At 36.4% G+C, this 25,363-nt stretch overlaps 1 protein-coding gene across 1 annotated transcript; it reads right to left on the reverse strand.

Moving 5' to 3' along the window:
• Positions 1-695: 695 nt before the first annotated feature.
• LOC126697293 (zinc finger BED domain-containing protein RICESLEEPER 2-like) lies at positions 696-4,100 on the reverse strand. Its single transcript, XM_050394220.1, has 2 exons — positions 3,660-4,100; positions 696-2,910 (listed from the first exon to the last, which is right to left on the reverse strand). Exon 2 carries the CDS (start codon positions 2,905-2,907, stop codon positions 700-702), a length of 2,208 nt encoding a protein of 735 aa, XP_050250177.1. The 5' UTR covers positions 2,908-2,910; positions 3,660-4,100; the 3' UTR covers positions 696-699.
• Positions 4,101-25,363: the final 21,263 nt, after the last annotated feature.

Here is a 25,363-nt window from a genome sequence, read left to right on the forward strand (position 1 = left end):
TCAAGGTGAAAACATACCTAGTACCTACCAACCATTCCACACATCAAACAAATTTCCAGAACCACATAGGCTACAAGCACTACTAAAAATACATCATCTTCATAATTTGATATATAAAGCCATAGAGGCAGCAGAGAAGGCAGTTACTGCACAAGGCAATAAACTACCAAAGCAGTAGGCAGTTCCCAGCAGTATATATAATAAGTTACAACTATGAAATACTATTAAGTATTTCCAAAAAATAGCTTTCCTAAGGCAGTAAAGAACTACTCTATTTTCTATAGTTAACATGTCCATAACTTATAGAGAGGAAAGCCTACACAGATGCTAAGTTTTCCTTCCTCTAAGCAAGACAAGAGTTCATGTATAATTATAATTAGAAAAGCTACACATCTGTCCAAAAAAGCTTCAAAATATATCCAAAAAAACTACCTCCTATACAAAAGGCGATCTTCCATCCTCCTACAATACAAGGGGAAAAATATTTACCAATACTATATAAAGACAGAATAACAGCTACAGAATAACCAAAAGGGACACCAATATGAACAAAAATTATAAAGGCAGAAACATACCCAATCAGTGATCATTCATCAATATTGACTGTGGTACGAGTACCACCTTTGTTTGAACAGGAACTAGAACTTGCTGCTGTTGTTGTTTGATTAAAACTAGAAAAGAAAAAATTGAGACAATAGATTAAATTTTGCTCAAGTATATGACACATTTAATAACACTTAGTAAACAAGAAGATTGGAAGTTAAACATATTACCTAATTCATGAAATTCATCCTCCAAGGCCTCCATCTCGTCCTTTGACTTGCGAAAAGAAATTGGGACATGGGCTTGCAGCCAATTTTGAGCACAAATAAGATTTTGAACCATGAGAGGGGAGAGTGAACTTCGAAATGGATCAATTATGCGCCCTCCGGTACTAAAAGCCGATTCAGAAGCAACCGTAGAAACAGGTACAGCCAGCACATCCCTAGCCATTTTGGACAGCACTGGGTACCTATCTGAATTGGCTTTCCACCACCCCAAAATCTCAAATTTCACATCCCTTCTACTCTCACAATTTTTAGCCAAATATTTTTCCATCTCATTGCTACACCCTATAGACTTCTCAACCTCTAAAAACCGCTCATATCGTGAATTAACCATTGCATACGGATCGCTACAACCAACTGTATCACCTTCCATGTGTGTCCTCTCATTCTCACTTGGTAGCACCACATTTGGTGAATCAACCCTAGAGTAATCATCATACAACCTAGCCATAAAACTCCCCACCAAGTCAACCATCTCATTAGCCACTTCATCCCCATAAATTTCAAAAAAAGAAAACTTCAAAAACCTCATTTTCTTCCTTGGATCAAGCACCACAGCCACATACAAAAGCTTATTAATTTTATCCCCTTTCCCCCAGTACTTTTCAAACTTAGCTTCCATTTTAGTTGCCATGCTTTTCAAGAGATGATTTTGAGATTTAATTAAATGAGCAATATTTTCTTGAATCACAAACATCTCATCAATGAAAGTATTTGAAGTCACATACAAAGAACCGGAGAACTTTTTAGTTGCATTGTAAAAAAGTTTCAAGAAACCCACAAATGTCCTACAATTTTGAAAATCAACCCCATAAGGAGATCCCAAACCACCACTATTTTCCTTGTTCAAAAAGTATGAAGAATAGCTATCATCCTCAAAGTCCATTCTTAGGAACACTTTCTCAAATTTTTCAGCAGTATCTAACATGAGATAGGTAGAGTTCCACCTAGTTGGTACATCAAGACTTAGTAAACATTTGGATTCAATACCTAATCTCTCCATAATACTCCTAAAAGTTTGATTTCTATTTGGTGAGGACTTCACATACCTCACTGCTTCACGCACCCTAGCAATGGACGGATCAATTTCTTTCATACCATCTCCCACAATCAGATTTAAGATATGTGCACAACACCTCATGTGCAATAACTCATGTTCTAAAATAGTCCCCTTCCAATCTTTAGTTACTGTTTGTAAAAATTTAATGGTAGCACCATTAGAGGAAGCATTATCCACTGTCAAGGTGAATATGCCATCAACACCCCACTCACGGAGACACATCTCAATCTTTCTACCTATAGTCTCCCCCCTATGGTCTTCCACTTGACAAAAATTCAAAATTCTTTTATGCAAGTTCCAATCATCATCAATAAAATGACCTGTGAGGGACATATAATTCAGATTTTGAATACTAGTCCATGTGTCCGTAGTAAGGCACACCCTACGACCTTTCAAGGCTTCCCTTAGTTTCTCTCTCTCAACACCATAAATGCTAATCACATCTCTAGCCACAGTTTGACGAGATGGGATATCCCTAATTTGCAACTTAGGTTGTAAGGTTGTTGAATATTTTTTAAACCCATACCCTTCAACAAACCTAAAAGGCAACTCGTCTATTATAATCATTTTTGCGAGTGCCTTCCTAGAAGCCTCAACAGTAAAGGTTGTTGGTACAAGCTTAAACCCTTCCTCCCCATTCATTTTGGGTTCAAATGCTAAGGTTTGTTGCCCTTTAAGTGAAGCTCTATTAGGGTTCTTAACACAGTTTGGTGTATGATTCAATAAATTAGTAGTACCATGACCCTTACTATTAGCACGGTAAGTTTTTTGGCAATAATGGCAAACAGCCTTAAATTGACCCTCACTCATTTTTATTTTTTCAAAATGATCCCAGGCACTAGACTTTTTCCTATTATTACCACAATCAGCAGCTATCTCACTCACTTTGGTTTTATCACTAGGTCTAGGTGGAAGTGCCTCAGCATTTGTTGGAGTGGGAACAGGTTCAGCTTGGACAGCAGGTCCAGCTTGGGCAGCGGGTGTTGTTTGGGAAGGGGGGGCATCAGTAGAGGGTTCCATGACCTAAAGACATCAAATTTAAGCATAAACAAACAACCATAAAAAAACTAATATTAAGAAAGATCATTGTAGTTGACCTCTTAAAGGGCAAAATCACATACATTGGAGCTTTGTAAAATAAGAAATATCATTATGCATAAGAATTTACTTCACTAGTACTGATTTCATTTAACACTCAGTGTTCTGTATCAAGGTAAATTACATGGCACTTCATGATTTCATTTAAATTGCAAGTATGCATTGTTTAAGAGTCAAGACAAAACTAAGAACTGATATAACTATAAGCATGTGAAAAAAATTGTCCTTGTTCAAAACATAGAGGCCCAATACATTTTCCCAAATCTTTTTTTTTTTTATTTATAAAACCAGATCATAGACACAACTTCAGTTGAAGTGATCTGAGACTCTCATTGTCTTTAGTTCTCTCTTTTTTTTTTCTCTCTTTTTTTTTTTTTTTACTTTGCTTAGTTACACATAGCCAATGGTTTTTGAACAAACTTCCTCAACATCACAGTGTTCTTACATGGAAAGGAGGTGCTTGAGCACTAATCACAATCCGTCACCTCAAATATTTTTTTACTTCAAAAAGTTACAAACTTTGTTTGGTGTCTGTATTATTCGTTAAATCCTCACCATTCTTTATATAATAAGGCAATCAAATAATCTTAAAAGCTTTAAAAAACAATCAGAACTAAAGAATCTAAATAACTAATAAAAAAGAGAAAGAACAGATTTGTTTGAGCGACACGAACCTGTTGACGAGGAAAGCAAAACCGCGGTCGCCGTGCTTGAAGGCTGAGAGGCGGCGGACGGTGCCTTTGGTGCGACAGACCAGCGACAACATTCCGATCCTCTGCTCAGCGAGGATACGTGTGAAGATGAACCAGCAAGGTTTGGTGTTTGGTCCGTTGGAGACTTGGAGAGTTGGATTGAAGTCAAGTGTTCCAAAATAAAAGAGGGATTTTGAATCAGCCCTTGAGACTAGAGAGCAGAGAAAAGTGGAACAGAGAGAAAAATCAGATCTATTTAAAAGAGAAAGAGATGAGGGTTGAAGGTCTCTTGAGGCTGAGGGAGGGTAACCGGCCATGGCTTGGGGAAGTGGAAATTTTTGACTATGATTTGAGGTGAGGTGAGGGTTAGCCGTTCTGCACCTCTGAGAGTCTGAAGATGAAGAGAGATTTGTGGGATTTTCTTTTGTGCGTTGGGAACTTGGAATGATTTTGTTGATCTTCAGAAGGATCAAGACCGTTGATCACTCTCAAATCGGACGGCCATGATTGCTTTGTGTGTAAAAATATTAGGAGCAAGTAGGCTGATTTGAAGTTTGAACTTAGCGTGTAAAACAAAAAAAAAACTGAGTGCTTTAATCGTTGATCACGTTCAAATCGGACGGCCATGATTGCTTGGTGTGTAAAAATCTTAGGAGCAAGTAGGCTGATTTGAACTTAGCGTGTAAAACAAAAAAAAAAAACTGAGTGCTTTAAGTCCAATCAGTCTCCTCATTTCAGTCCTGGACAGCAACTCAATCTTCACGGGTAAACTGAACTGAGTGCTGAATTACCTTTTTTTTTTTTTTTTTTTTTTTTTTTTTTTTTTAATATCGGTCGGGTCGGGTAATGCGGGTTTTTTCTTCCTTAAACCGCTACCCGACCCGATTATTCGGGTTTTGAAAGAAATACACCTGAATCCGACTCACTACAGGTATCGGGTTCACCCGTTGGGATGCGGGTCGGTCGGACCCGGTCGGTTTGGGCGGGTCAAAGAACCGCTGGACAGCCCTAGTCGGGGTAGACAGGTCCAACTTGCTTTAAGCAGTCTTCGAATCCAACACCATTGTAGACACTGCAAGCATCGATAAAGGGTTGGGAAGTCCTGAACTCCGCCACAGCGTTGACCTTGGCCTTATCCATCTATTCACGGAGGGTTGACAATTCCGTCGCCAAACCTGCCTTCACCAGAAGCCGCAAGCAGTCTTCAGAGATGGGAATCATTCAGTTTAGCATTTACATCCATTAGCTCCCCATTTAGGGTACGAAAGGCCTCTTTATACTGATCCCGTTCCTTATTCTTAATCTTCTGACACTTTCGATACTGATGGATCACCCCCTTTTGGGCAACGCACCTATCTTGAAGCGCCCTTATATGCACTAATGCCTAAATCAAGACATCCGTCAGAAAAAGAACGAACAAATAACAAACAAAAAAAAAAAACAAAAACAGTTTGAAAGGAACATACCCTAGACAAGTCGAAAATGCCTGACGCCCCCAAATATTCAATGGTATGATCAGTGCAAGGATCCAAGTCCGTCTCCTTGATGATTGAATCAACTTTCTTGACGACGTGGTCCTTGTGCGTAAGCAGCGGCAGACGGTGCCTTGAGAGACAGGACCCTTTCCCACCATCAACCCTTTGCCAACCTCATGCCTAGGTTTGGGGGGCGACGGCTGTTTTGGTTGCTTGTCACCAACTGGGGTGCCCGTCCCTTTCTTTTGAGGATGGTCATCTTTGCCGTCGTTCTTTTGTTTCAACGTCCCTTGATCGACAACCTTGGAGGTTGACATCGAAGGCCCTTCTTTTTGCTACTGCTTGCATGCTGCAACGGATTGCCTCAATAGCGCCCTCTACCTACCCAACTCCCTCTCTGAAAAAGACGAGATGAATTAAAAACGGATGGGCAAGATGTAAAAAGAGATTTAATAAAGTGACGGATTAAGAAACTTACGATGACAGGAAGCAGCGTGTAGTTATCGAGCTATAGGCGTCGGCTCCAGACCACTATAGAAGGCGTGAAGGGTGTCAAGTGTCACCAAGTCCTTCCACTTCCTTTCTTCGAAGGGAATGGCCCAGACTCTCTTAAGAAAGTTCTCTTACTTGTCAGTTATATCGGGAAGGACAAAGGTTGGAAGACAAGAAAAACGTAGTGTTAGACACAAAGCCACAACTATTAAGGGTACAAAAGCTGAAGACTCACCAGACTCCTTGACGATCCCCCACATATTGTTAAATTTGTCAAGCATACTTGCCCATTCTTCAGGTCTACACACCCACTTCGTCCCTTGGATGAAAAAGTAACTATTTTTCCAGTTTCTATTAGAATCTGGCATGTCTGACACAAGCCAGAGCGACAGCTTTCTAGCTAGGAAGTGGTAGATACCCTTTGATGAGGATATTTGTTGGGCTTAAGGCAGTAAAAGAATTCATTAAGCATAAGCCAACGGTTCCCTCCACTTAACTGACCCTATATCACTTCAGCACCAATAAAAATCCTCCATGCATTTGGTGCAATTTGGATGATGAATAGGCCAAGGTAGTTGACAAGTTGATGGTGCAGTTCCATCAATGGTAACCTTAACCCCGCAGTAAACATAGCGTCATACATCCCCACATCCACTGTTTTACCCGAATAACATCTCTCAAATTTACTTGACAGACGGATGGGGATGTTGTCGGGAATTCGCTGACAGTCACAGAGAGTATTAAAAACCCTTTGGGACATGGTTGGATAAAAATCATTCATCATCGATATTTTTGGAAGAATGAAAGGCCTACTGCCTCTTCCGTCCATCTGGTAAATCAACTCATCACTTTCTTCGTGACTCCCTTCATCACTCTCTTCCCTCTCCCCTCCTCCCTCTCCTTCCTCTACTTTCTCTCCCTCCTCTCCCCCATTTGCTTCATAATCTTCCTCCTTTTTGTCACTAGGAGAATGAGCAGATGGTTCCCTTTCTGGGGACCAGATTAAGCCCTCTTCAGGCCCACGACCTGACAGGTAGATTTCGTCGTAGCCCGCACCCTCACAAACTGACAACGATTATTCACTTGTCGCTTCTCTATCACCTAACATCTATTCACCTACAAGCGATAGAGGTATTCTAAGAACCTATTTGATAGGTTTCTATAGAGGTGACGATTAGTTAGAAAATGGGATAGAAAGAAAAAGAAAAAAGAAAAAAAAAAGGAGGAAGAAGAGTTACAGGATAAGTAGACGGCTCTGTAAAAGTAACGGGATCCATAAAACTGATGGAGGCGCAGGCAACGGGTGCTTGTGAAATACGGGTCGGCTGTGAGAGACCGCGCCCCCGGCCCGTTTTTATGATGTGTTGGGCCAAACCCACGTGAATGGGTGGAGTCGTGTTATTGCCTCTCAAAATGGAAGTTCGACTAGTTATATTTTTCCCTTTAGATTAAGGGTTTTACAATGGAGTCGCCACTTATTCAATTATTGGAAAAATAAGAAAACCATAAATGAAAAATTCCTCATTTTATTAATTTGAAATTGAATTTACATTAATTATAAGAAAATTACATGGCTTTGGTCCTAGATATAATCTAAGATAAAGTACATGGCTTTATTTCCTAGTTACAATCTAAAAATCAAAAATTACATGGATAAGCATTTAATCTACTAACCCTTGATCTAAGCTCGGAGGTTATGTTACAAGGTGGGAAGGTGTTAGGCACCCACCTTACCCGGTGAAACCGGTCTTCTAGATTATGGTGGCCAACATTCATATCACATCATCTAATATGTCAATCAATTAGTATGTTGAATTTAATGTGTGTGCATGTGATAAACCCTAATTCAATTTATCAAGCATGACATTTGGATTGAAAAATAAACTCTATTGAATGTGTGTGGATAGTGATAACAAGGATTTGAAAGAATTACTAAACAAACATGTGTTTCATATTTTTGATGTGGATTTAAGATTACATCTAGTGATATGCATGAACATGTGATGAACAACTAAGAACATGTGAAGAACACATAAGAACATTCAAACATATTTAAGGAAATTATCATGCTCTAATCTTAAATTCTCATCATGGCAATATAAACAAATAGTTAAGGAAGGGGATTATACTTTCATGCAAGATCCATATAATGGAGGAGGGGATTCTTGATGGAGGTTCTAAGGGTGGAGGAAAAGAAGAGCTTGGAGAGGAAGAGTAAGTCTCACTCAATACCTTGAGTCTTAGGAAGACCAAGATATGACAAGACTACTCAACTTCACTAGAACTCAAGAAAAGAGAAGAGAAGAGAGGGAGATTTTTTGTGTCTTGGAATGAAAGAGATAGGGGGTTTATATAGTAGTGGTAGAGGAAATATGAATGGAAGGTCATTTAATGAGGGTTGACAAAGAATCATGAACCTAGATCTCATTTTAGCCTTGGGGGAAATCTGGTACATTAAATGGAAAGATTGATGGGACTGAGGAGCAAGCCAAAATCCGGTTTTCTCGTAACTGCTGTAACAGCCTATAGAGCCAACTTTGAAAAATCATATCTACCTTAATTCTGATCGGAATTGTCTCATTCTTGTGCTCAAATTGAAGCCCTGGATGTCTAGTTTCTGAGAAAATTAACCTCATTCATAGATTCAAAATATTCTGAGAGATATCGATGAAATGGTGAGCAGAGGTCATTTGTTAAAAAATGGTTTCAGCACAATTAACACCAATAGGTCCCAAATTAGCTCCCAATTAATATTAAATGACTCCAATCACTCCCATTTCAGACTTAATTGGCTCCAAATTTACTCTAATGAAAAGATAATTGTACAAATTACTCATTGAATAGTTAATGTTTAACTATCTAGTTAATTAGGTGTGTGCAACCCTACCATAAAATGTAGTCCTAACTAATCAAATTATAACACATCATCGATCTCAAATTGATTATACTTATAACCAATTGAAATCAATTGTTCATAATCACATATAGTTGGACTCACCAACGTAGATAGTGCATCTCAGCCATTAAAACTTGATTTGATGATAACTTTCAATCTAATAGTCCGATTAGGGCTCATGACCAGTTGATTTAATCGTTACAACATCAATATCATTTTGGTGAAATGAGATTAAGGATTTAATGACCAGAATCAAGATGCATATTTTCAATGTGAAATTACCCTTTTACCCTCCATGTGAGGTTAAATACAGATTGCAAAATAGGGTGTCAACATCGGCGTGTATATTATGGTCTCAATGGATGAAGAATAAAGTAACGCAAAAGAAATGATGAAAGGGGGAAGAAGTATTTATAGAGAGAGGAGGCACAGTATACGAAGCGACGCTCATGATTGGAAACGAGGCCAACTAGCAAGCACCACGTGTCACCTCGCATATTAACCAAGAGCTACCTATGCCATTTAATGACACGGGCTCCGATAAAACCTATTAATGGTTATAAATGCTCATATACTCCACGGCTTGTCAGCCAAAGTCGACGGGACCATGGAGTAGGGGGCAGCTGATAAGGGTGTTGTTGCAAATGATTTAATGCATGACACACAAGGAAGCCGACGGTTCCTATAGGCCTGTCAGCTTCATGTGCATATATGGAAGGACAAAAGCAACGACACCATAGGCTGATGACCCCATCATGATACTCGGCGGGCACCTTCATAAGCCGACGGGGAATTTTTGGATGAAGCAAGTGGCTGACGAGGGAGAAGAGGCTGATGGGTCCAACATGGCTTAGCTTGACCTCTACAAATGTCTATACATGGAAATGTCTTATACCCTAATCAAAGGAATTTCTACAAGGAAAGAATCCCATAAAATATGAGCATTAATGAGAATATTCTCTACAAGGAAATATCTTCTCCATCAAGAAACGAAGGTCAGCTCTATATTACTATAAAAACCCCCAAAACCTACACAAGTCAAGGTACGCGTAATTTTCCCAGTTCTGGCACTTTAGAGTTGTAGAAATTCTCTCTAACTTAACATTCAGAGGATATTTGGACAGTGCCACGCCAGTACTCTATGTAAAATCTTCTTTGTTTCTGTTTCGCAAGTTCTGTCTAGAGCACGTGAGGACCGTGCGACTCACTGACGATTTTTGGCATCATCAGTCTCTATGCATTAGTGCATTACAGTTCATAGGGGCACCCATTAATTGAATTGGTGTCCGTTTGGATATCTCTTAGATGTTGGTAGTTTATTTGCAAAATAAGATACAAAAGATATATTTTTTGCAATTTTTATGCTAAATGTGTCACAACAAGCTAAAAGCTAAAATATATTTTCCAAATTGTGGGTTCCAGTTAGGTTAATTGGTAAAGTCTCTAATAATTGTATAAGAGTTTTAGGGTTCAATCCCGCCTACACCAAAAAATTGATTGGTGTCGTGATTTGATGATAATAAAGAGTTATCATCAGGAGCGGATGTCATAGATTGAAACTCTTTAAAAAAAAAAAAAAATCCAAATTGATTCTCAGTATAAAATTTTATCTTTATGATTATTCTCTTTCTTGATTGCTTATGGGTTTGGTTAAGCATTGTTTTTATTAGCCTCTTTACATGCATTTTGTGTTTATTCATGGATTTTTTAAATTAAAAAAAAAAATAATGAAAATGTATTTAAAAAATTACGTTAAAGAGTATTGAGAGAAATTAAAAATAATTATAGTAAAAAAATGTGCTAAAAATTAAGAAAATTATATATATATATATATATATGGTTGTTGTAGGGACAAAGGCCCAAAATCACACAATAGGCCTTGGGCCCCCATATGGAGAGATTAACTATGTCCGAGGAGAGGACATAGGTGCCAAAAGGGCTCCCGGCCTAGTTCTCGTGGGCCAGAAGACGTCTAAAGGGCAGTCCGAGGAGAAATGTCTCCTCGAACGTGACAAGTATGGCTTAAACATGCACTTTGCTCACCAAAAGGACCCCCTCCCCCAACGAACATTAGTAACAAGTACGAGCTCCACAAACCCGTGGCAAAGAAGGAAACGTAAGATGTCCAAAGGGAGGCAGCAGCTGCCACATTAAGTGCATTACAGCTACTTTTCTGGCCGCATTCATGTGGAGAAGACCTGTGAACAGTGCCACCTTGGCTACCACAACTCACAGAAAGATGGAAGTGGTGTCCGATGGGACAAGCACTCAAGTAAGGGTCTAGATAATCGACAAGTGTAAGGCCAAGATGGCTTCCAGGAGACTATATAAGAAAAGGGAGCCCTCATAAGAAAGAAAAGGGGAGGAACAAAAGAAGAACTGGAAAACTGAAAGCAAGAACTAGCAAATATCTACCTCATCTCCTCGGACTGTGAATATACGGACATTAATAGAATCTTCTTGTATCCAAGTGCTGTGTAGTCCAACCTTAGCCACTATCTACTTCGTTAAGGCCCGGTTCTGTAGCACACTCTCTATAAATTCATTGTTTCTGGGCCCCTTGGACCAAGACCCCATACTTGTTGGGCTTGGGCCCCAAATTGAGACCCTACAGTTGTTATGGACAAAATTTAAATGCTTAATTTGCTTATATGCCATCTTTGTTATTTTTCCTAAAAGACTTTACAATTTATTTTAAGTGGTGAGAGACTTTTTAATTTATTTAGTGTGATTTTATTTTGTTGACAAAATAAAAAATTGATACCAAAGGCCTCTTTTCTAATTATATATACAGAATATAAGAAGGTGTTTGATGAGTATGAATAGTGCACTCATCTGAATAATTTAATCAAACAAGAGACAACCAAAAAATAAGAAAAAATATGGTAGATTTAATTTACACCTACAAATTAATGAGAACGCCATGTTTTAGTCTTAAAGCATCATTAATTTGTTGGTGCGTGTTCTTCAAACACTTTTTTTTTTTTTTTGAGTGTACTCTTAATTTTGAGTGTACATACACTGATACACGTACAGACATACCATTGTGGACTTTTTATAGTACATTTAGAAATAGGGCATAGTTTGTCCATGGGTCTAATCTATCTCACACGCACGTCTCACTTTGATTTGGTTTGACCAAATAAGAATAACTATTGGGCTAAGCTTGTGGGTTTTTGTAGTCATTTGGTATTGTTGGGTATTTTGACATGGTGGTTATCTTAATTAACTTGCTCAAAATACACTTTCAAAGTGTCATTAGATATTTTATTCTCATTCTCTCTCACATAAATTGATCTCCCACAAGCAAAAAACAAAATCATTTGGTTATCTTTCAATCGAAGGAAAGGTAAGATTGTGTGTGGAAGTGTCACCAACACAAATTAAATATGCTATGTAGTTTAATCTTTGTGATTTTCAGTGAAACGCTATATTCTAATCTTGGGGTTGCCAAGAAACAATTCTCATTGAGCTGTAGTGTTGCACTCCAACTAACATGAATCAAGTAACCGTTAAAGATAATATTTATGCTGTTATGCATGATTATGTATTTTTGTGAGAATATTCCCAAACTTGATTTTTTATCTATAATTTTTCGAATTTAACCTCGTTTGTTGGGTAAAATATTTTGTACATTCTTATTGAATATTTGTAACTAACACTATTTAGTTAAATAAAAACATTTGTCCATATTACGTCCAAATTAAGGTGGATTTCTTATAATATTTGAAAGAGAACGACAAATTAGAAAGTAATTCGTAAATCCTAGTGGACTAATGTGCTTTGAATTGATCATGTCCAATATTTGTCGGAAACAATAATTGCCCACCAACGCAGGTGTGGATGATGTTCTTCAATGTCATCTCAGTAAATAACAATAAGAGAGCAAAATGTAATTATCAAAAGCAAAATGTAACTCTGAGAAAGCAATATGTAATAATCAAAAGCAAAATGTATTTGTAGTACACTCTCTTTTGTCAGTTTTATGCTATATTATATATACATACATCGGCGACTCAGTAAATGAATATGAAATTCGCAATAGAAATATAGAATAGCATAAAAGAGAGTAATATATATTGATATACATTTTGTGGGGGGAGAGATGACTCAAAGTCTCAAATCTTAAACTTGCTTGTTGAAAATACCAATATATATTTAATATTTGACTTAAAATTAAAAAAATTACATATTTAGGCCAACAAAATATGTAATTTTTTAATTTTTATATTTGGTTAAATGTTAAAAATTAAGGGTATCGAATTCAATCCTTGAACTAAATCCCACGATAAAGGTAGATGCTATTAAAATTTTCTCATGAAATTTAGAGTTTCTTTCCACGACACACTCAAGCAAATAATTTTATCAGATAGAAATTTAAATTTTGTCAAATCTCTTAATTTCACCTATATTTTCACCCAAATGCACAATTAGAAATTTAAAAGCTTATTGACTTGGATTTCAGATGATAAGATGGAAGAAAGTGAACATTTGAACATGTTAACAATAAAGTGTCAATCAATACTCAAAATTCCCGCCAAATTGACATTTTGTGACTTGAATATAGTGTCGATCAAGTATTTTGATTAAAAAGTTCATTTCTTGTGTGTATTTTTCCCCAATTTTTAAAATTTTATCCTTTATTTTTGTATTTTTAAGAGATAAGCTCAATGTTTTTATTATAATGGATTCTTCTTATGATTAGGTTAACCCTAATCTTGTTTAGCTTCTCTAAATTATCAAAATAATTATTTATTCATGAAAAATAAATTATTAATATTTATAACTTAGAAATTCCCAAATATCTTCAAGAAAAATAAATTACTAATCTTAATAATTAACCAACACTAGTCCTATTCATGCATAGCTCAAATAAAACCATTTTTCAACCAATGAATTTTTTTTTTTGTTGGGTACAATTTAGTCATAATTCTCTCTCTCTCTCTATAGGATTGAATTTATCTCATTAAACGGACATTATGCCCTTGAATTCTATGATAACTTATTATGACATGTGGTAGATTTTAACCCTATAGGTCAACTGTGAAATTTTAAATTTTAAGTAACATGACAATTTTACCCTTGGACTTAATTTTGCTCACAAATGAAATTATAATTGTTACAAAATTGGGTGTCTAATTTAAGAATTATTTTATCGCCCATAATAATTTTTAGTTTTGATAAAACTTGATCACACAATGTGCTCACATTATATAAACTAGTATGTAGCCCCGTGCTACCGCACGAGAATGGATATATTATTAATCATGAGTTTATTCATGTTTAAAAGGTTCAGTTAAGTCAAATTCATATTATTAACCAGAAAATTTCATTAACAAAACTTAGCAGTATATATATTTTACACAGAAAGATGAACCTTGGTGACAATGTTTATCCAAAAGATCCATTCACGCTTTTGAATCTTCAATCTCTATTGGTGATTGAAATTTTCGCAGCTTAAAAAATTTAAAATTAAAAAAAAAAAAAAAACCCTCAGAGTTGTACTCATTTTGTAGTTTTACGATGAGTCATTTTGTAACATGATGGGCATTTGTGTGAAGAAAAAACCTCTGAAGTTCCATGGCTGATAAAAGAAATTCTCTCCAATCTCTTTTTATAGAGAGAGGGGTTTGTGCGTGTTTTTATACATCCTTCATAGTTGTATTATCACGAAGCAGGTCCAATGGATTTAGATTGAAACTACCGATTCCCAAAGCATGAGTGTTTAATGTGTTATTAATTTCATCTTATTGGCTTCTGCACATGACAGCAAAATTAAAAATAATTAGATTGTACACGTGTATAGTAAAATTGGACTCCAATTTCAGATTCTAATTGAACAATTGGAATGATAATATATAATAGTAACAACAATAGGAAAATTCAAATAAAATTTCGAATTAAATTGTAACAATCTGAATAAAAAATTCCAGTAGAAAGACAGGGTGAAGTGATCTACTCCAAGAAAGCGACCAAACTTGCGTAACTATAGAATAATAAATCTCTCTTCGAAAATTTACATTGTTCATAGCTTTTACCTTCACTGAACATTTTAAAAATATAGTGACTCACATCTGCCATCCAGACATCTACAGCCGGGTCCTCTCCAATTCGCGTGAGATTCCATTGATCACTAAGTTCCTTTGTAGCCTGCAAAAAGTATCATCTATCGGTCCACAGCAGTGCTTTCTTCATTGTTATAGGTGCCAAACCTGAACAAAAGCCAAATATAAGGATAGTGAATTTTAGGCATAATGTGCATCTAATCACATATTAGCAATTTATAACAAATGTAAAGATGCAAACTTTGTAAGTGAATAGTAAACAAAACTCATTGTCAGAACCAAGAAGAAAGCAGTTTAATCCAAAACTCAGTGCAAATGTAAGCAATTTATAACAAAAATGCAAACTTTGGTTTTGCTATCTTTTTGGAAATTATGCAATGTACCCAAACCAAGTTCTCATCACCTATATTAATCTCTTTGGTTTTCACGTTTGACTACAAAATCAAGAAAAAACTTAATTAGCACAGTAACTCACTTGACCTGATACATAGAAGTGGTTTTAATGAGAATGAGTCCACATACATTTAGCCACATGATGCAAAATTTAACTTCAATTTCAGATTCTAGACACATGGCACAAAATTAGAGTTCTAATTTGGAATTCAATTTCACACTCTCTCTGCTTCACCTATTATTTTATATATAGATTAATGTATTTTTTTTTTATATTATTGTTCTATAATGATGACATTAGTGGAATTATTTCTTTCATTTTTTTTATATGATTTATTATTATTATTATTATTATAACAGAAAACGGTAGAATAGCTTTATTTTAAGAAATGTTTCTTTGTACAATGGGAGTAGGGTAGGTGGACAATCGTCTGATCAAATAAACTAAGCTCCCTCTCCTTTGTGAGCCCATCTAAAGCATGGACTAGCTGCTCTATTGTAATCCTTACAAACACTTACAAAAGAAACATTTTTAAAAGCTGAAGAACATGCTTTAATTTCTGCAAAAGCATATGAACTCTATGACAGACATGCCATGGAGGAATTTAAAAAAGGACACCAGCTTATCAAGCACAAGAGCTTTCTACTTCCAGTTTATCACTCCCACAATCTCTGAATTCGCATGCATTTCGCAGCCACAGCAATTCCCACAAGCTTGCCTAGCTAGCCAAAAAAATGCATGTTGCCACATAAACCAAACACATACTTCCACAGGCTTTGTCCACTTCAACTTCAAAATTTTAACATGGTTTTGATTTTGCAAGAGAGAACATGTATCCATAAATTCAAGTGTAGCTATAGTTACATGTTAGGAAGCACGGATATTTTATTTTAATTTGCTAAAGTATTCTATTCTAATTGTTTTGTTTTTTTGTTTTTTTTTTTTATTATTATTTTTTTTTTTAAGTGCCAAAACGTTTGGGATATGTCTGGGAACCTTGATATGACTTGGAAACAATTGTAACTAAACCCCGTGAGAGATAGTCCAAACTTGTAAAGATTTTTATTTGTATTTTTTATATATTGGTTTCAATGTTGAATATTTTATTTAGTTATATTTTATTTATTTTTTTTTTTTATGAATCTTAATTTGTATTCTAATAAACATTATTAAATCCTAGTTAATTCATTTATTATCTGTGGGGCCAGGGAACTTATGATCCAACCCACGCTCTACTAAGGTCCAGGGCCCGTGCCAAGGAAGGTATTTGCCTAGGACGAATAGGGAAAGGCCGAAATGCCGGGGGCACAGCCGAGGATGACCCTGTCCTCGATATTCCAAGACTTCAAAGGGAAGAGTAACATCTCGTTGAAGGCTGCCCCCAAAAAGCCCCCTGAAGAAGAGACGAGTAGAATGGGACCCACGTGGGGGTACAGTGCGGAACTGATTCAAGGTAAATACATCCCCTCCGCATTAAATGCGCCCGCAAACATCCTAACTATATTAATGAGAAAAGACGCCTGAACAGGGTGACTTCGGTCATCGCAACTAACAAAAAGTAAGGGGAGGCGGCTGATGGGACGGGTACTTAAGTAGACACCTGCCTGATCAACAAGTGGAGGGCTAGGATCAACCAAAAAGGGCTATATAATGTGAAGGTTGATGCGCAAAAAGAGAAGAGACTGGGAAAAAAGGCCAAGAACCAGAGCCTCCCAGACTGCCTCAAGGAGAAAGACTCCTCGAGCGAACACGGTTTAATTCTGTATGAACACCACGACTAACCACCGTCCGGTGACCAAGGCCTAGCCTTTCAAATCCACGCTCTACAAATGATATTGTTTGGGCCTTTTTACGTGCGAGCCCAATATCATTTTGGGTCGTTACAAATTGAGTCCTTACATTATCCATTGTTGTTCTAAAATTAATATATATTTAACAATATATGAAAAATAAATGTTTAATAATATAAAAATATATTTAATAATTAATTAACACAAATATCCTTGTAATATCGATCGTATTTTAAATTTTAAAAGTTGTCTTATCGTTGTATTGTACCTGTAGGGTCACAATTTGGGGTCCAAGCCCAAAATGTATGGAGTCTTAGTCCAATGATCCCAATACAATGAATTTGTAGAATATGGGTCAAAGAACTAGGTCCTAGTGAATTGGACAACAGCTAATATTGGACTAAATGACAGTCAAGCACAAATAAGAGATGTTGATATCAATGGACTTTTAGTCCAAGGAGGCCACAATTATCGTATATTGATCACAGTTGGATACTAAGACAGTTTAAATTGTTATAGTGTTCTCTCTTTCTCTTTTTCCATCCTCTCTCCATGAAGAGTTTTCTACCTTATATATCTTCTTTGGTGTCATCTTTACCCTCCACTTGTTGATTATCTGAACCTCCACTTGAGTACTTGTCCCATCAGCCACCTTCCCTAGCGCTCTGTGAGTTGCAGTAGCCAATGTGGCACTGTTCAGAGGTCTTCTCCACATAAATGTGCATTTAATGCGGCCAGTAAAGTAGCTATTGTGCATTTAATGAGGTGGTGTCAGCCTTCTCTTAGATATTTTTAGGTTCTCTTCCTTCTCTCATGCCCATGAAACACGTCTCTATCATTGAACCTTCTCGGCAGGCCACTTTAATTGTTGGGTTATATACTTTGAATCATATTTACTAAGTTCGAGGAGTATGTACTCCTCGGATAGCCACTCATTTGCTCTCCACTTATAGGTCTTGGTCTAAGAATGTCTCTTCATTAATAGTTTCTCTTCGGACTTGTTTATCCCCTCGGATAAAGTCCAGGGCCCAATATGCGATCTTGGGCCCTTACCCCTACAGTACCCTACTCATACCTGTCTTCTTAAGTTACACGTACATACATAATTAATGGCAATCTAGATGCAAACTTTGTTGCATTTGTAGACTTCTTATACTTAATTACATGGAGCCGTGGAGGTCAATTTTTTTTAGCTCCCTTTTGTTTTTGCTGTTTTAGGAGTTTTCTCTGTATTGTTGCCAAATAATCATACCAAGCTCTTGGCTTTAGAATTTAATACCGATCGGTATTAGTGGGTTTTGCCCCTTTTATTTTTCAACAACCTTTTTTTTGCAATGACTTTTCAACAACCTTTAAAATTTGTTTTTATGATAACTTTTGACCGGGTGGTCCAGCTGATATCTTTAACATATCTTTGTGATAGTTTTTATTTTTATTTTTTTAAAATAGAGTTTTAATTTATAGCGTCTACTTCCGATATTTGTGTTATTTATCATTAAACTAAAATACCAATCAATTTTTAGTATAGCTTTTTAATTAAGAATTTAATACTGATCGGTATTAATGGGTTTTGCCCCTTTTATTTTTCAACAAACTTTAAAATTTGGTTTTATGATAACTTTTGACCGGGAGGTCCAATTGATGCCTTTAACATATCTTTGTGACAGTTTATTTTTTATTATTATAAATAGAGCTTTAATTTATGGTATCCACTTCCAATAATTGTGTTATTTATCATTAGACTAAAACACCAATCAATTTATGGTGTAGGCAAAAATTAAATCCTAAATCTCTTATTCAACCGTCAAAGACTTAATATATCTTTGTGAAAGTTAAAATGTCAAGATTTGTTTTGTATTACAAATTTGAAAATCTAATGGTCAACATTAAAATCATGTCATTAGGTGTAAAATTGCCATTTTGCCCTTAATGTTAGTTAAATGTAAGTTTTAAAATTGAGTGCTTACATTAATATTATAGATTCACACATTAATTAGACACGGTACAATATTACACATCATCATGAGATTAATGTGCTTTATTAAAAAAAAAATATATATATATATATATATATATGTAAAGACTCAATTTGTAACGACCCAAAATGATACTGGGTTCGTACGTAAAAAAGGCCTAAACAATATCATTTGTAGAGCGTGGGTTTGAAAGGCTAGGCCTTGGTCACCGGACGATGGTTAGTCGTGGTATTCATACAGTATTAAATCGTGTTCGCTCGAGGAGTCTTTCTCCTTGAGGCGGTCTGGGAGGCTCTGGTTCTTGGCCTTTCTTCCCAGCCCCCTCTCTGAATCGCCCACCTTTCCCTTTATATCAGCATATGTTCCTTATCCTTCGTCCACGTGTAGGATCGACTTTTTCATGACTGATACTTGTCCCATCAGCCTATATCCAGAGTGGTTGGGGGTGGTTGTAAAGGCTAGAGAGTATGGTTCTGTCAGGTGCAGAGTATTAAATGGCAGTAAGGGCAGCTGTCCCTGGTCGTTTACACTTTCCAGCGTATCCTTCTCTATTGAACGAGATATTTTTAGATTTTTTTTCAAGTTGCTCCTATACCGCTTTTGCCCTTCTTTTCAGTGAGACCTCGGACATGCCGAGGACTAAATCGTCATCGGCTGTGCCCCAAGACCATTTTGTACTCGTATTACCGAGCCTGGGCTATAACCTTCCTCGGCTCGGGCCTTGGGCCCCAATGAATAAACGGGCCAGGGCCTCAAATCATTGGGCCCCACAATAGCCCCTCAAAATCCTGCTGTCCGACTTCTTGGTTGGAGATGAGGGTTTTGATAATGCTAAGCCTTTATTACGACTCGTTTAACTCTGTCCTTCATTAATGTTGGTGTCTCTTCATCTACCCAGGAAACATTTCGGGCTACGAGACATTCCTCTGAATTCATTCATGACGCGTTCTTGCCGTTTGATTATCCAAAACGCGCCTTTAATGATTTCCCTTTACGAGACCACTCAAATTCGACGGTATTTGACGGTGTGGGGAAGTGGAACGGGTATATTCTGGTTTACAGGTTTTCTTGGAAATCTGGACAGATTAATTACCTCTCGTTTTGCCCTTCATATAATAAGAAAGGCCTGAGGTTATTTCTTTCATATAGAGACCCCTTTAATCCTTCTGAAACCAGAAACCCTTAGCCACCTCCAGAGTTTACTTCATATGCTAGTTACACCTTAAATTGTGATACGTTCAAGATAGGAGTGAGTAATGAAGGAACCATACCCTTCTCAAAAATACCATGTTCTTATGAAACTAAAAATGGCTCGGTCAGGGCAGGGATGGCATAAACTCAAGATACTTCTCACCCTCCTTTCAGTCAAAATCCGAAGCAGGGGCTCGTCGCGTCAAACTTTCGGCGCGACTGAGCTGGGGTCACCCATTATCAGTACCAGCCGCTCTCTAATGAGCATATCTAACATGGCGCCAACGTGTTAGGAGTCAGGACCAACGCAGGGACAAAGTATCCCCGCTTCTTCCTCTCTTCCTTCACTGGTGCCTCATTTTGCCTCTCTTTCTTCTTCTTTCCACCACCAGATCCATCCTGGTACTTTTTCCTTCTTCCTCTTCTTCTCCTCCTTCTTTCTCTTCTTCTCCTCCTTCTTTCTCTTCTTCTAAAGAAGGTCCTCCTCTCAATATGAGCGCTATTGGGGCAAAGTTTGGAAGGATTTCGGAGATGAGTTTAAAAAGACATCTGACTATTTATTTGTCTTATTGTTGTTGTTGTTGTTGTTTTTTTTTTTTTGTTTTTGTTTTTGTTTTTGTAATCCACCTTCTGTATAGGCTTGTTTAAGCCCTTATTTGTACGTTGTAATACCTCTTTATATTAATAAAAGTCGTTATTGCTTTATTTCACATGTTCTATCTCTTTATTTATGAAACGGTTACGCCGTGAATAGACATACTATTTTGTGAATTCTTTTTATTTTTACACTTTGACTGATGTCTAAGACCGAAATCCTAGTTAATAAAAAAAATCTTACCCTGCGTTTATTGAAACTATCCGACTTAATAATACTGAATAGAACAAATGATACTTAGGGGTGAAACCCATATTAAGTAGAAAAAGACAGGATATTATGATGAGCTTATTGGGGCGGTCTGGCACAATACCGCCGACCTGAGAGCACAATACTTAGGGCCGAAATCCCTTATCAAGGAAAAAGGCACTATTATGAACTTACGAGTGCTGTTCGGCACAATAATACCGATTTAAACAAATGACACTTAGGGTTAAAACTCTTACTAAGGAAAAGATATTATCATGAATTTAATAGAGTTGTTTGGCACAATAACGCCGACCTGAGAAGACAACACTTACCCCAAAATAGCCGAGATGACAACTGAATGCTCGGTACGGTGTAGGAGGTAATCATCCGAAGACATATAACCCAAAAATGAACAGCCCCTCCGGGTTGCTGAGTAATAGGGTGTTTCACCATCTTCCTAACAACTTTCATAGCTTTAACCTTTTTCTGGTATTTGAGCCAAGGATTGAGCAACTTAGAATTTTTATTAAGTAGCCGACCATAGGTTTGAGTCCGAGGACCATGCAATACCTTGGTTCTGTCAAAAACTCAGTTTTCTCATCTAAGTAGTTGGTTTCCCCATAGGTTTGAGTCCGAGGACCATGCAATACCTTGGTTCTGTCCAAAACTCAGTTTTTGGCATGGGGCCTTGGCTTTAGGGGGATGGGCTCCTCGGCCAAGCCCCTAGAACCATCCATGCGATTGATGCTACAAAGCGTAGCCCCTAGTCAAGAATCATAGCCCCTAGTGGAACTCTACGCTAGAACACTATAACCGGCTGTTAGAAATGACAAGAGAACTGTCTCGAACTACTGTCTATGCCAACACACAAGCCTTCCCCACAGACGGCGCCAATTGTAAGGACTAAATTTGTAACGACCCAAAATGATACTGGGTTCGCACGTAAAAAAGGTCCAAACAATATCATTTGTAGAGCGTGAGTTTGAAAGGCTAGACCTTGGTCACTGGACGATGGTTAGTCGTGGTATTCATACAGTATTAAACCGTGTTCGCTCGAGGAGTCTTTCTCCTTGAGGCGGTCTGGGAGGCTCTGGTTCTTGGCCTTTCTTCCCAGCCCCCTTTCTGGATTGCCCACCTTTCCCTTTATATCAGCATATGTTCCTTATCATTCGTCCACGTGTAGGATTGACTTTTTCAGGACTGATACTTGTCCCATCAGCCCATATCTAGAGTGGTTGAGGGTGGTTGTAAAGACTAGAGAGTATGGCTCTGTCAGGTGCAAAGTATTAAATGGCAGTAAGGGCAGCTGTCCCTGGTCGTTTACACTTTCTAGCGTATCCTTCTCTATTGACCAAAATATTTTTAGATTTTTTTTCAAGTTGCTCCTATACCGCTTTTGCCATTCTTTTCAGTGAGACCTCAGACATGCCGAGAACTAAATCGTCCTCGGCTGTGCCCCAAGACCATTTTGTACTCGTATTACCGAGCCTGGGCTATAACCTTCCTCGGCTCGGGCCTTGGGCCCCAATGAATAAACGGGCCAAGGCCTCAAATCATTGGGCCCCACAATATATATATATATATATATATAATGTTTATTTTTTTGGTCACGTGACTCGTTAGTTATTAAGATAGTTATATTATTTTAAGTAAAACTTTATTAAAGGTTCAAGTGGTTCATTAATTTTTTTTGACTTTCGCTTACTTCCAATACTTTTTAAAAATGAATCTCTTTTTGTTTTAATAGGAGACTGCCATATTACCTACTAACTAAACAAAATGTGGGGATTAAAACCCATTATCACTTACTATTGTATATTTAAAAAATATATATATATATATATAGTTAAAAATGTATTGAAGGTAAGCCAATCCCAATTTTTTTAAGCTATGCTTTGCACATGCATTATTAATGGTGCAGAGATGACGTTCATTAAGGCACCACCATATACAAGGTGACACCATGCCATGCCAAACAAACGGATGAGGAAGCACAATGGCATTATTGGTTCATTAAAACCTTTTTTTCCCCCTAGTATTAACTCAGGCAAGAAAGTTTTTCATATGAATGGTGAGTAATTTTAGGAGAAATTATAAGGTCTTCATGGTGGACAAGTGACGTGGTCCACTATTCCACTAATTACTGACTCAGCAATTTTAAACAAGTGAGAGTTTTTTAGTGAAATAGTGCACAAATGACATGGTCTACCAGAAGACGGTATAATTTCTCCAATTTTGAATCTGATGACAAGGGAATCTGAGTCATTGACCTTTTGTTCTCCTTTTCCAGAGTCAAGACTACAACATGAGGGGTTCTGTTGTCACTTGGCCCAAACCCTATTGGCTGTGGAACATCTTAATAGCAATATTGATGGTCATTTAATTTGGCCCCAAAATCATTGAATAATTGGAAAGATAATCTAGTATCACTCCAAACGAGAGGTCAGTTGCTTGATAATGACAAAAAAAAAAAAAAATCAATTTGATTAACAATTTTTTTAAATATATATTTTTGGATCATATAAACGGGTGACCTTAGGGTAATTATTAATAAATTACATTAAAAATGTTTTAACATCACTTTTACGAGAAATATAAAAAGTTGTTAAAAAAGTTAATTACTTTATCAATTTTTCATAAAATGTGTTTATAAATAATTCCTAAACCAATAACTTTAGGGCATTTATTAACATTTTTCTATATTTTTTTGAGGTCCTGTTAACTAGTGTTCTTAAGAAAATTGTTAATAAATTATATTACAAAAATTCAAACACCACTTTCATGAGAAATATAACAAGTTATTAAAAAAATTAATTGGACTATCATTTTCTTATATGATATTTCTAATAATAGTTCTTAAACCATCTTATGGCATCCGTTAACATATATATATATATACACATTTTTTTTATAACTAGAACAAGTTGACCTCAAAACTATTCAATTTTTTGTTTTCAAAATCGGAGATTATTCATCTCATAAATACTCTCGAGCCAGTTGGGATTCACAGAAGTTGGGGATATCTTATTGTGATTCTTATCACGTAATTTTCTCTAAATTAAAAAAAAAACTTATTTAATTTTTGTAAGTTTGAGGAAATAAAATCAATTAAATATTCGTTCGAATTCACAAAACCGTGGACACGAAGGTATTGTCATTTAAAAAAAAATCAAAGGCTAAAACCGTCATAAAAAAAGGTGTGCAGCGCGTGAATAAGACCAGTAGGTCCCGTAAATATTCCCCAAAACCAGGGGCTTTTTCCGGAGTCCAAATGGGAACACAGGGGGCCAAAGTAAAAAGGAAAAGTTGATTGAGATAACAATAGAAAAAAGTAAAAGAGAGGGACAGAGAAAATAATTAAACATAAGTGGAGAGAAAATTAAAAAAAAATTACAACCAAATATGAAAACAAAAAGGAGAAAATTATATTAATGGCCTAATTTTAAACCATATTTTAAATTAGATCCCAGATATTTTATTTATTAATTAAAATTACAAATTATGAAACCCTTCATTTTTATCAAATTAAAGTATCCCCCGAACCAATTTGGAGAGTTTCTCTATACTAATATGTGGCAACTTGAAAGTGGCAATTTATATGTAGTTTTTGTCATTTAACCTTAATATTCATATAACTTATTTAAATAATTTGAGGACAAATTTGGCTCTATACATCTTTGAAGTTTTGGGCTTCAATCACCAATAAGAATATGATATTTGTCATTGTTATGTGCATTGCATATGACTCACGTAACTCAATCAACCAAGTGAGTTACGTGCATTATACATGACGAGACACGTAGTCTTCCTATTAATGGTTAGAGCCAAACATTTTCCATATTTTTAATGATTCATGAGATTTTAATATATGTGGATGGTTTTTTAAATTGTCATAAAATTAGGTTAGAGAATATTCCTCTAACCCGGTTTGGAACAAAACTTTGTTATTCACTATTATGGGCAATAAAGAAACAGAGAAAAGTGAAAAACTATCAACTATACTTGACGTTTCTCTTAATGATTGTTCCAAAATTAATTTGGCGGCTATTAAACAAATATCATATAGAGAGAACTCTCTCTTTAAAGATATAAAATTCGTTGGTTACCCATATAAAACACAAAACTTTATCAATATAGGTTTCCTTATTACAATTCAGCAGTTCCCATCCGAATAACATGGACTGTAAATCTCATTCTTTCCTATACTACAAATAAGCCTACCCTTGGCCAAAACCTTTATGATGCCAATTTTTAGCACTCCTAATACACACTCTATAATGTCATCTCTTTGGACTCTTAGACAGGGTCGGCTCAAGGTATTGTGGGGCCTAAGACCACAACTTTAAGCGATGTCTATTCTTATACTTTGAATATCAATAGAATATTTATTTAACTTTTGGTTTTTCTATTCATTTAAAATCTATATTTTTAGAAAAAAATTACAAATTAAAACGAACTCATCGCATTATTCAATGACTATACAACTAAAATAAACACTATTTATTAAACGAAGTAACCAAATACTAACAAATTATGATCGAAATTTTTAATAAAGTTAAATAT

Source organism: Quercus robur, chromosome 8 (genome assembly GCF_932294415.1).
Source record: "Quercus robur chromosome 8, dhQueRobu3.1, whole genome shotgun sequence".
Lineage (NCBI taxonomy): Eukaryota > Viridiplantae > Streptophyta > Magnoliopsida > Fagales > Fagaceae > Quercus > Quercus robur.

Coding starts and splice junctions, on each gene's coding strand:
- LOC126697293 (XM_050394220.1), bottom strand. CDS start 2,907: ATGGAACCCTCTACTGATGCCCCCCCTTCCCAAACAACACCCGCTGCC.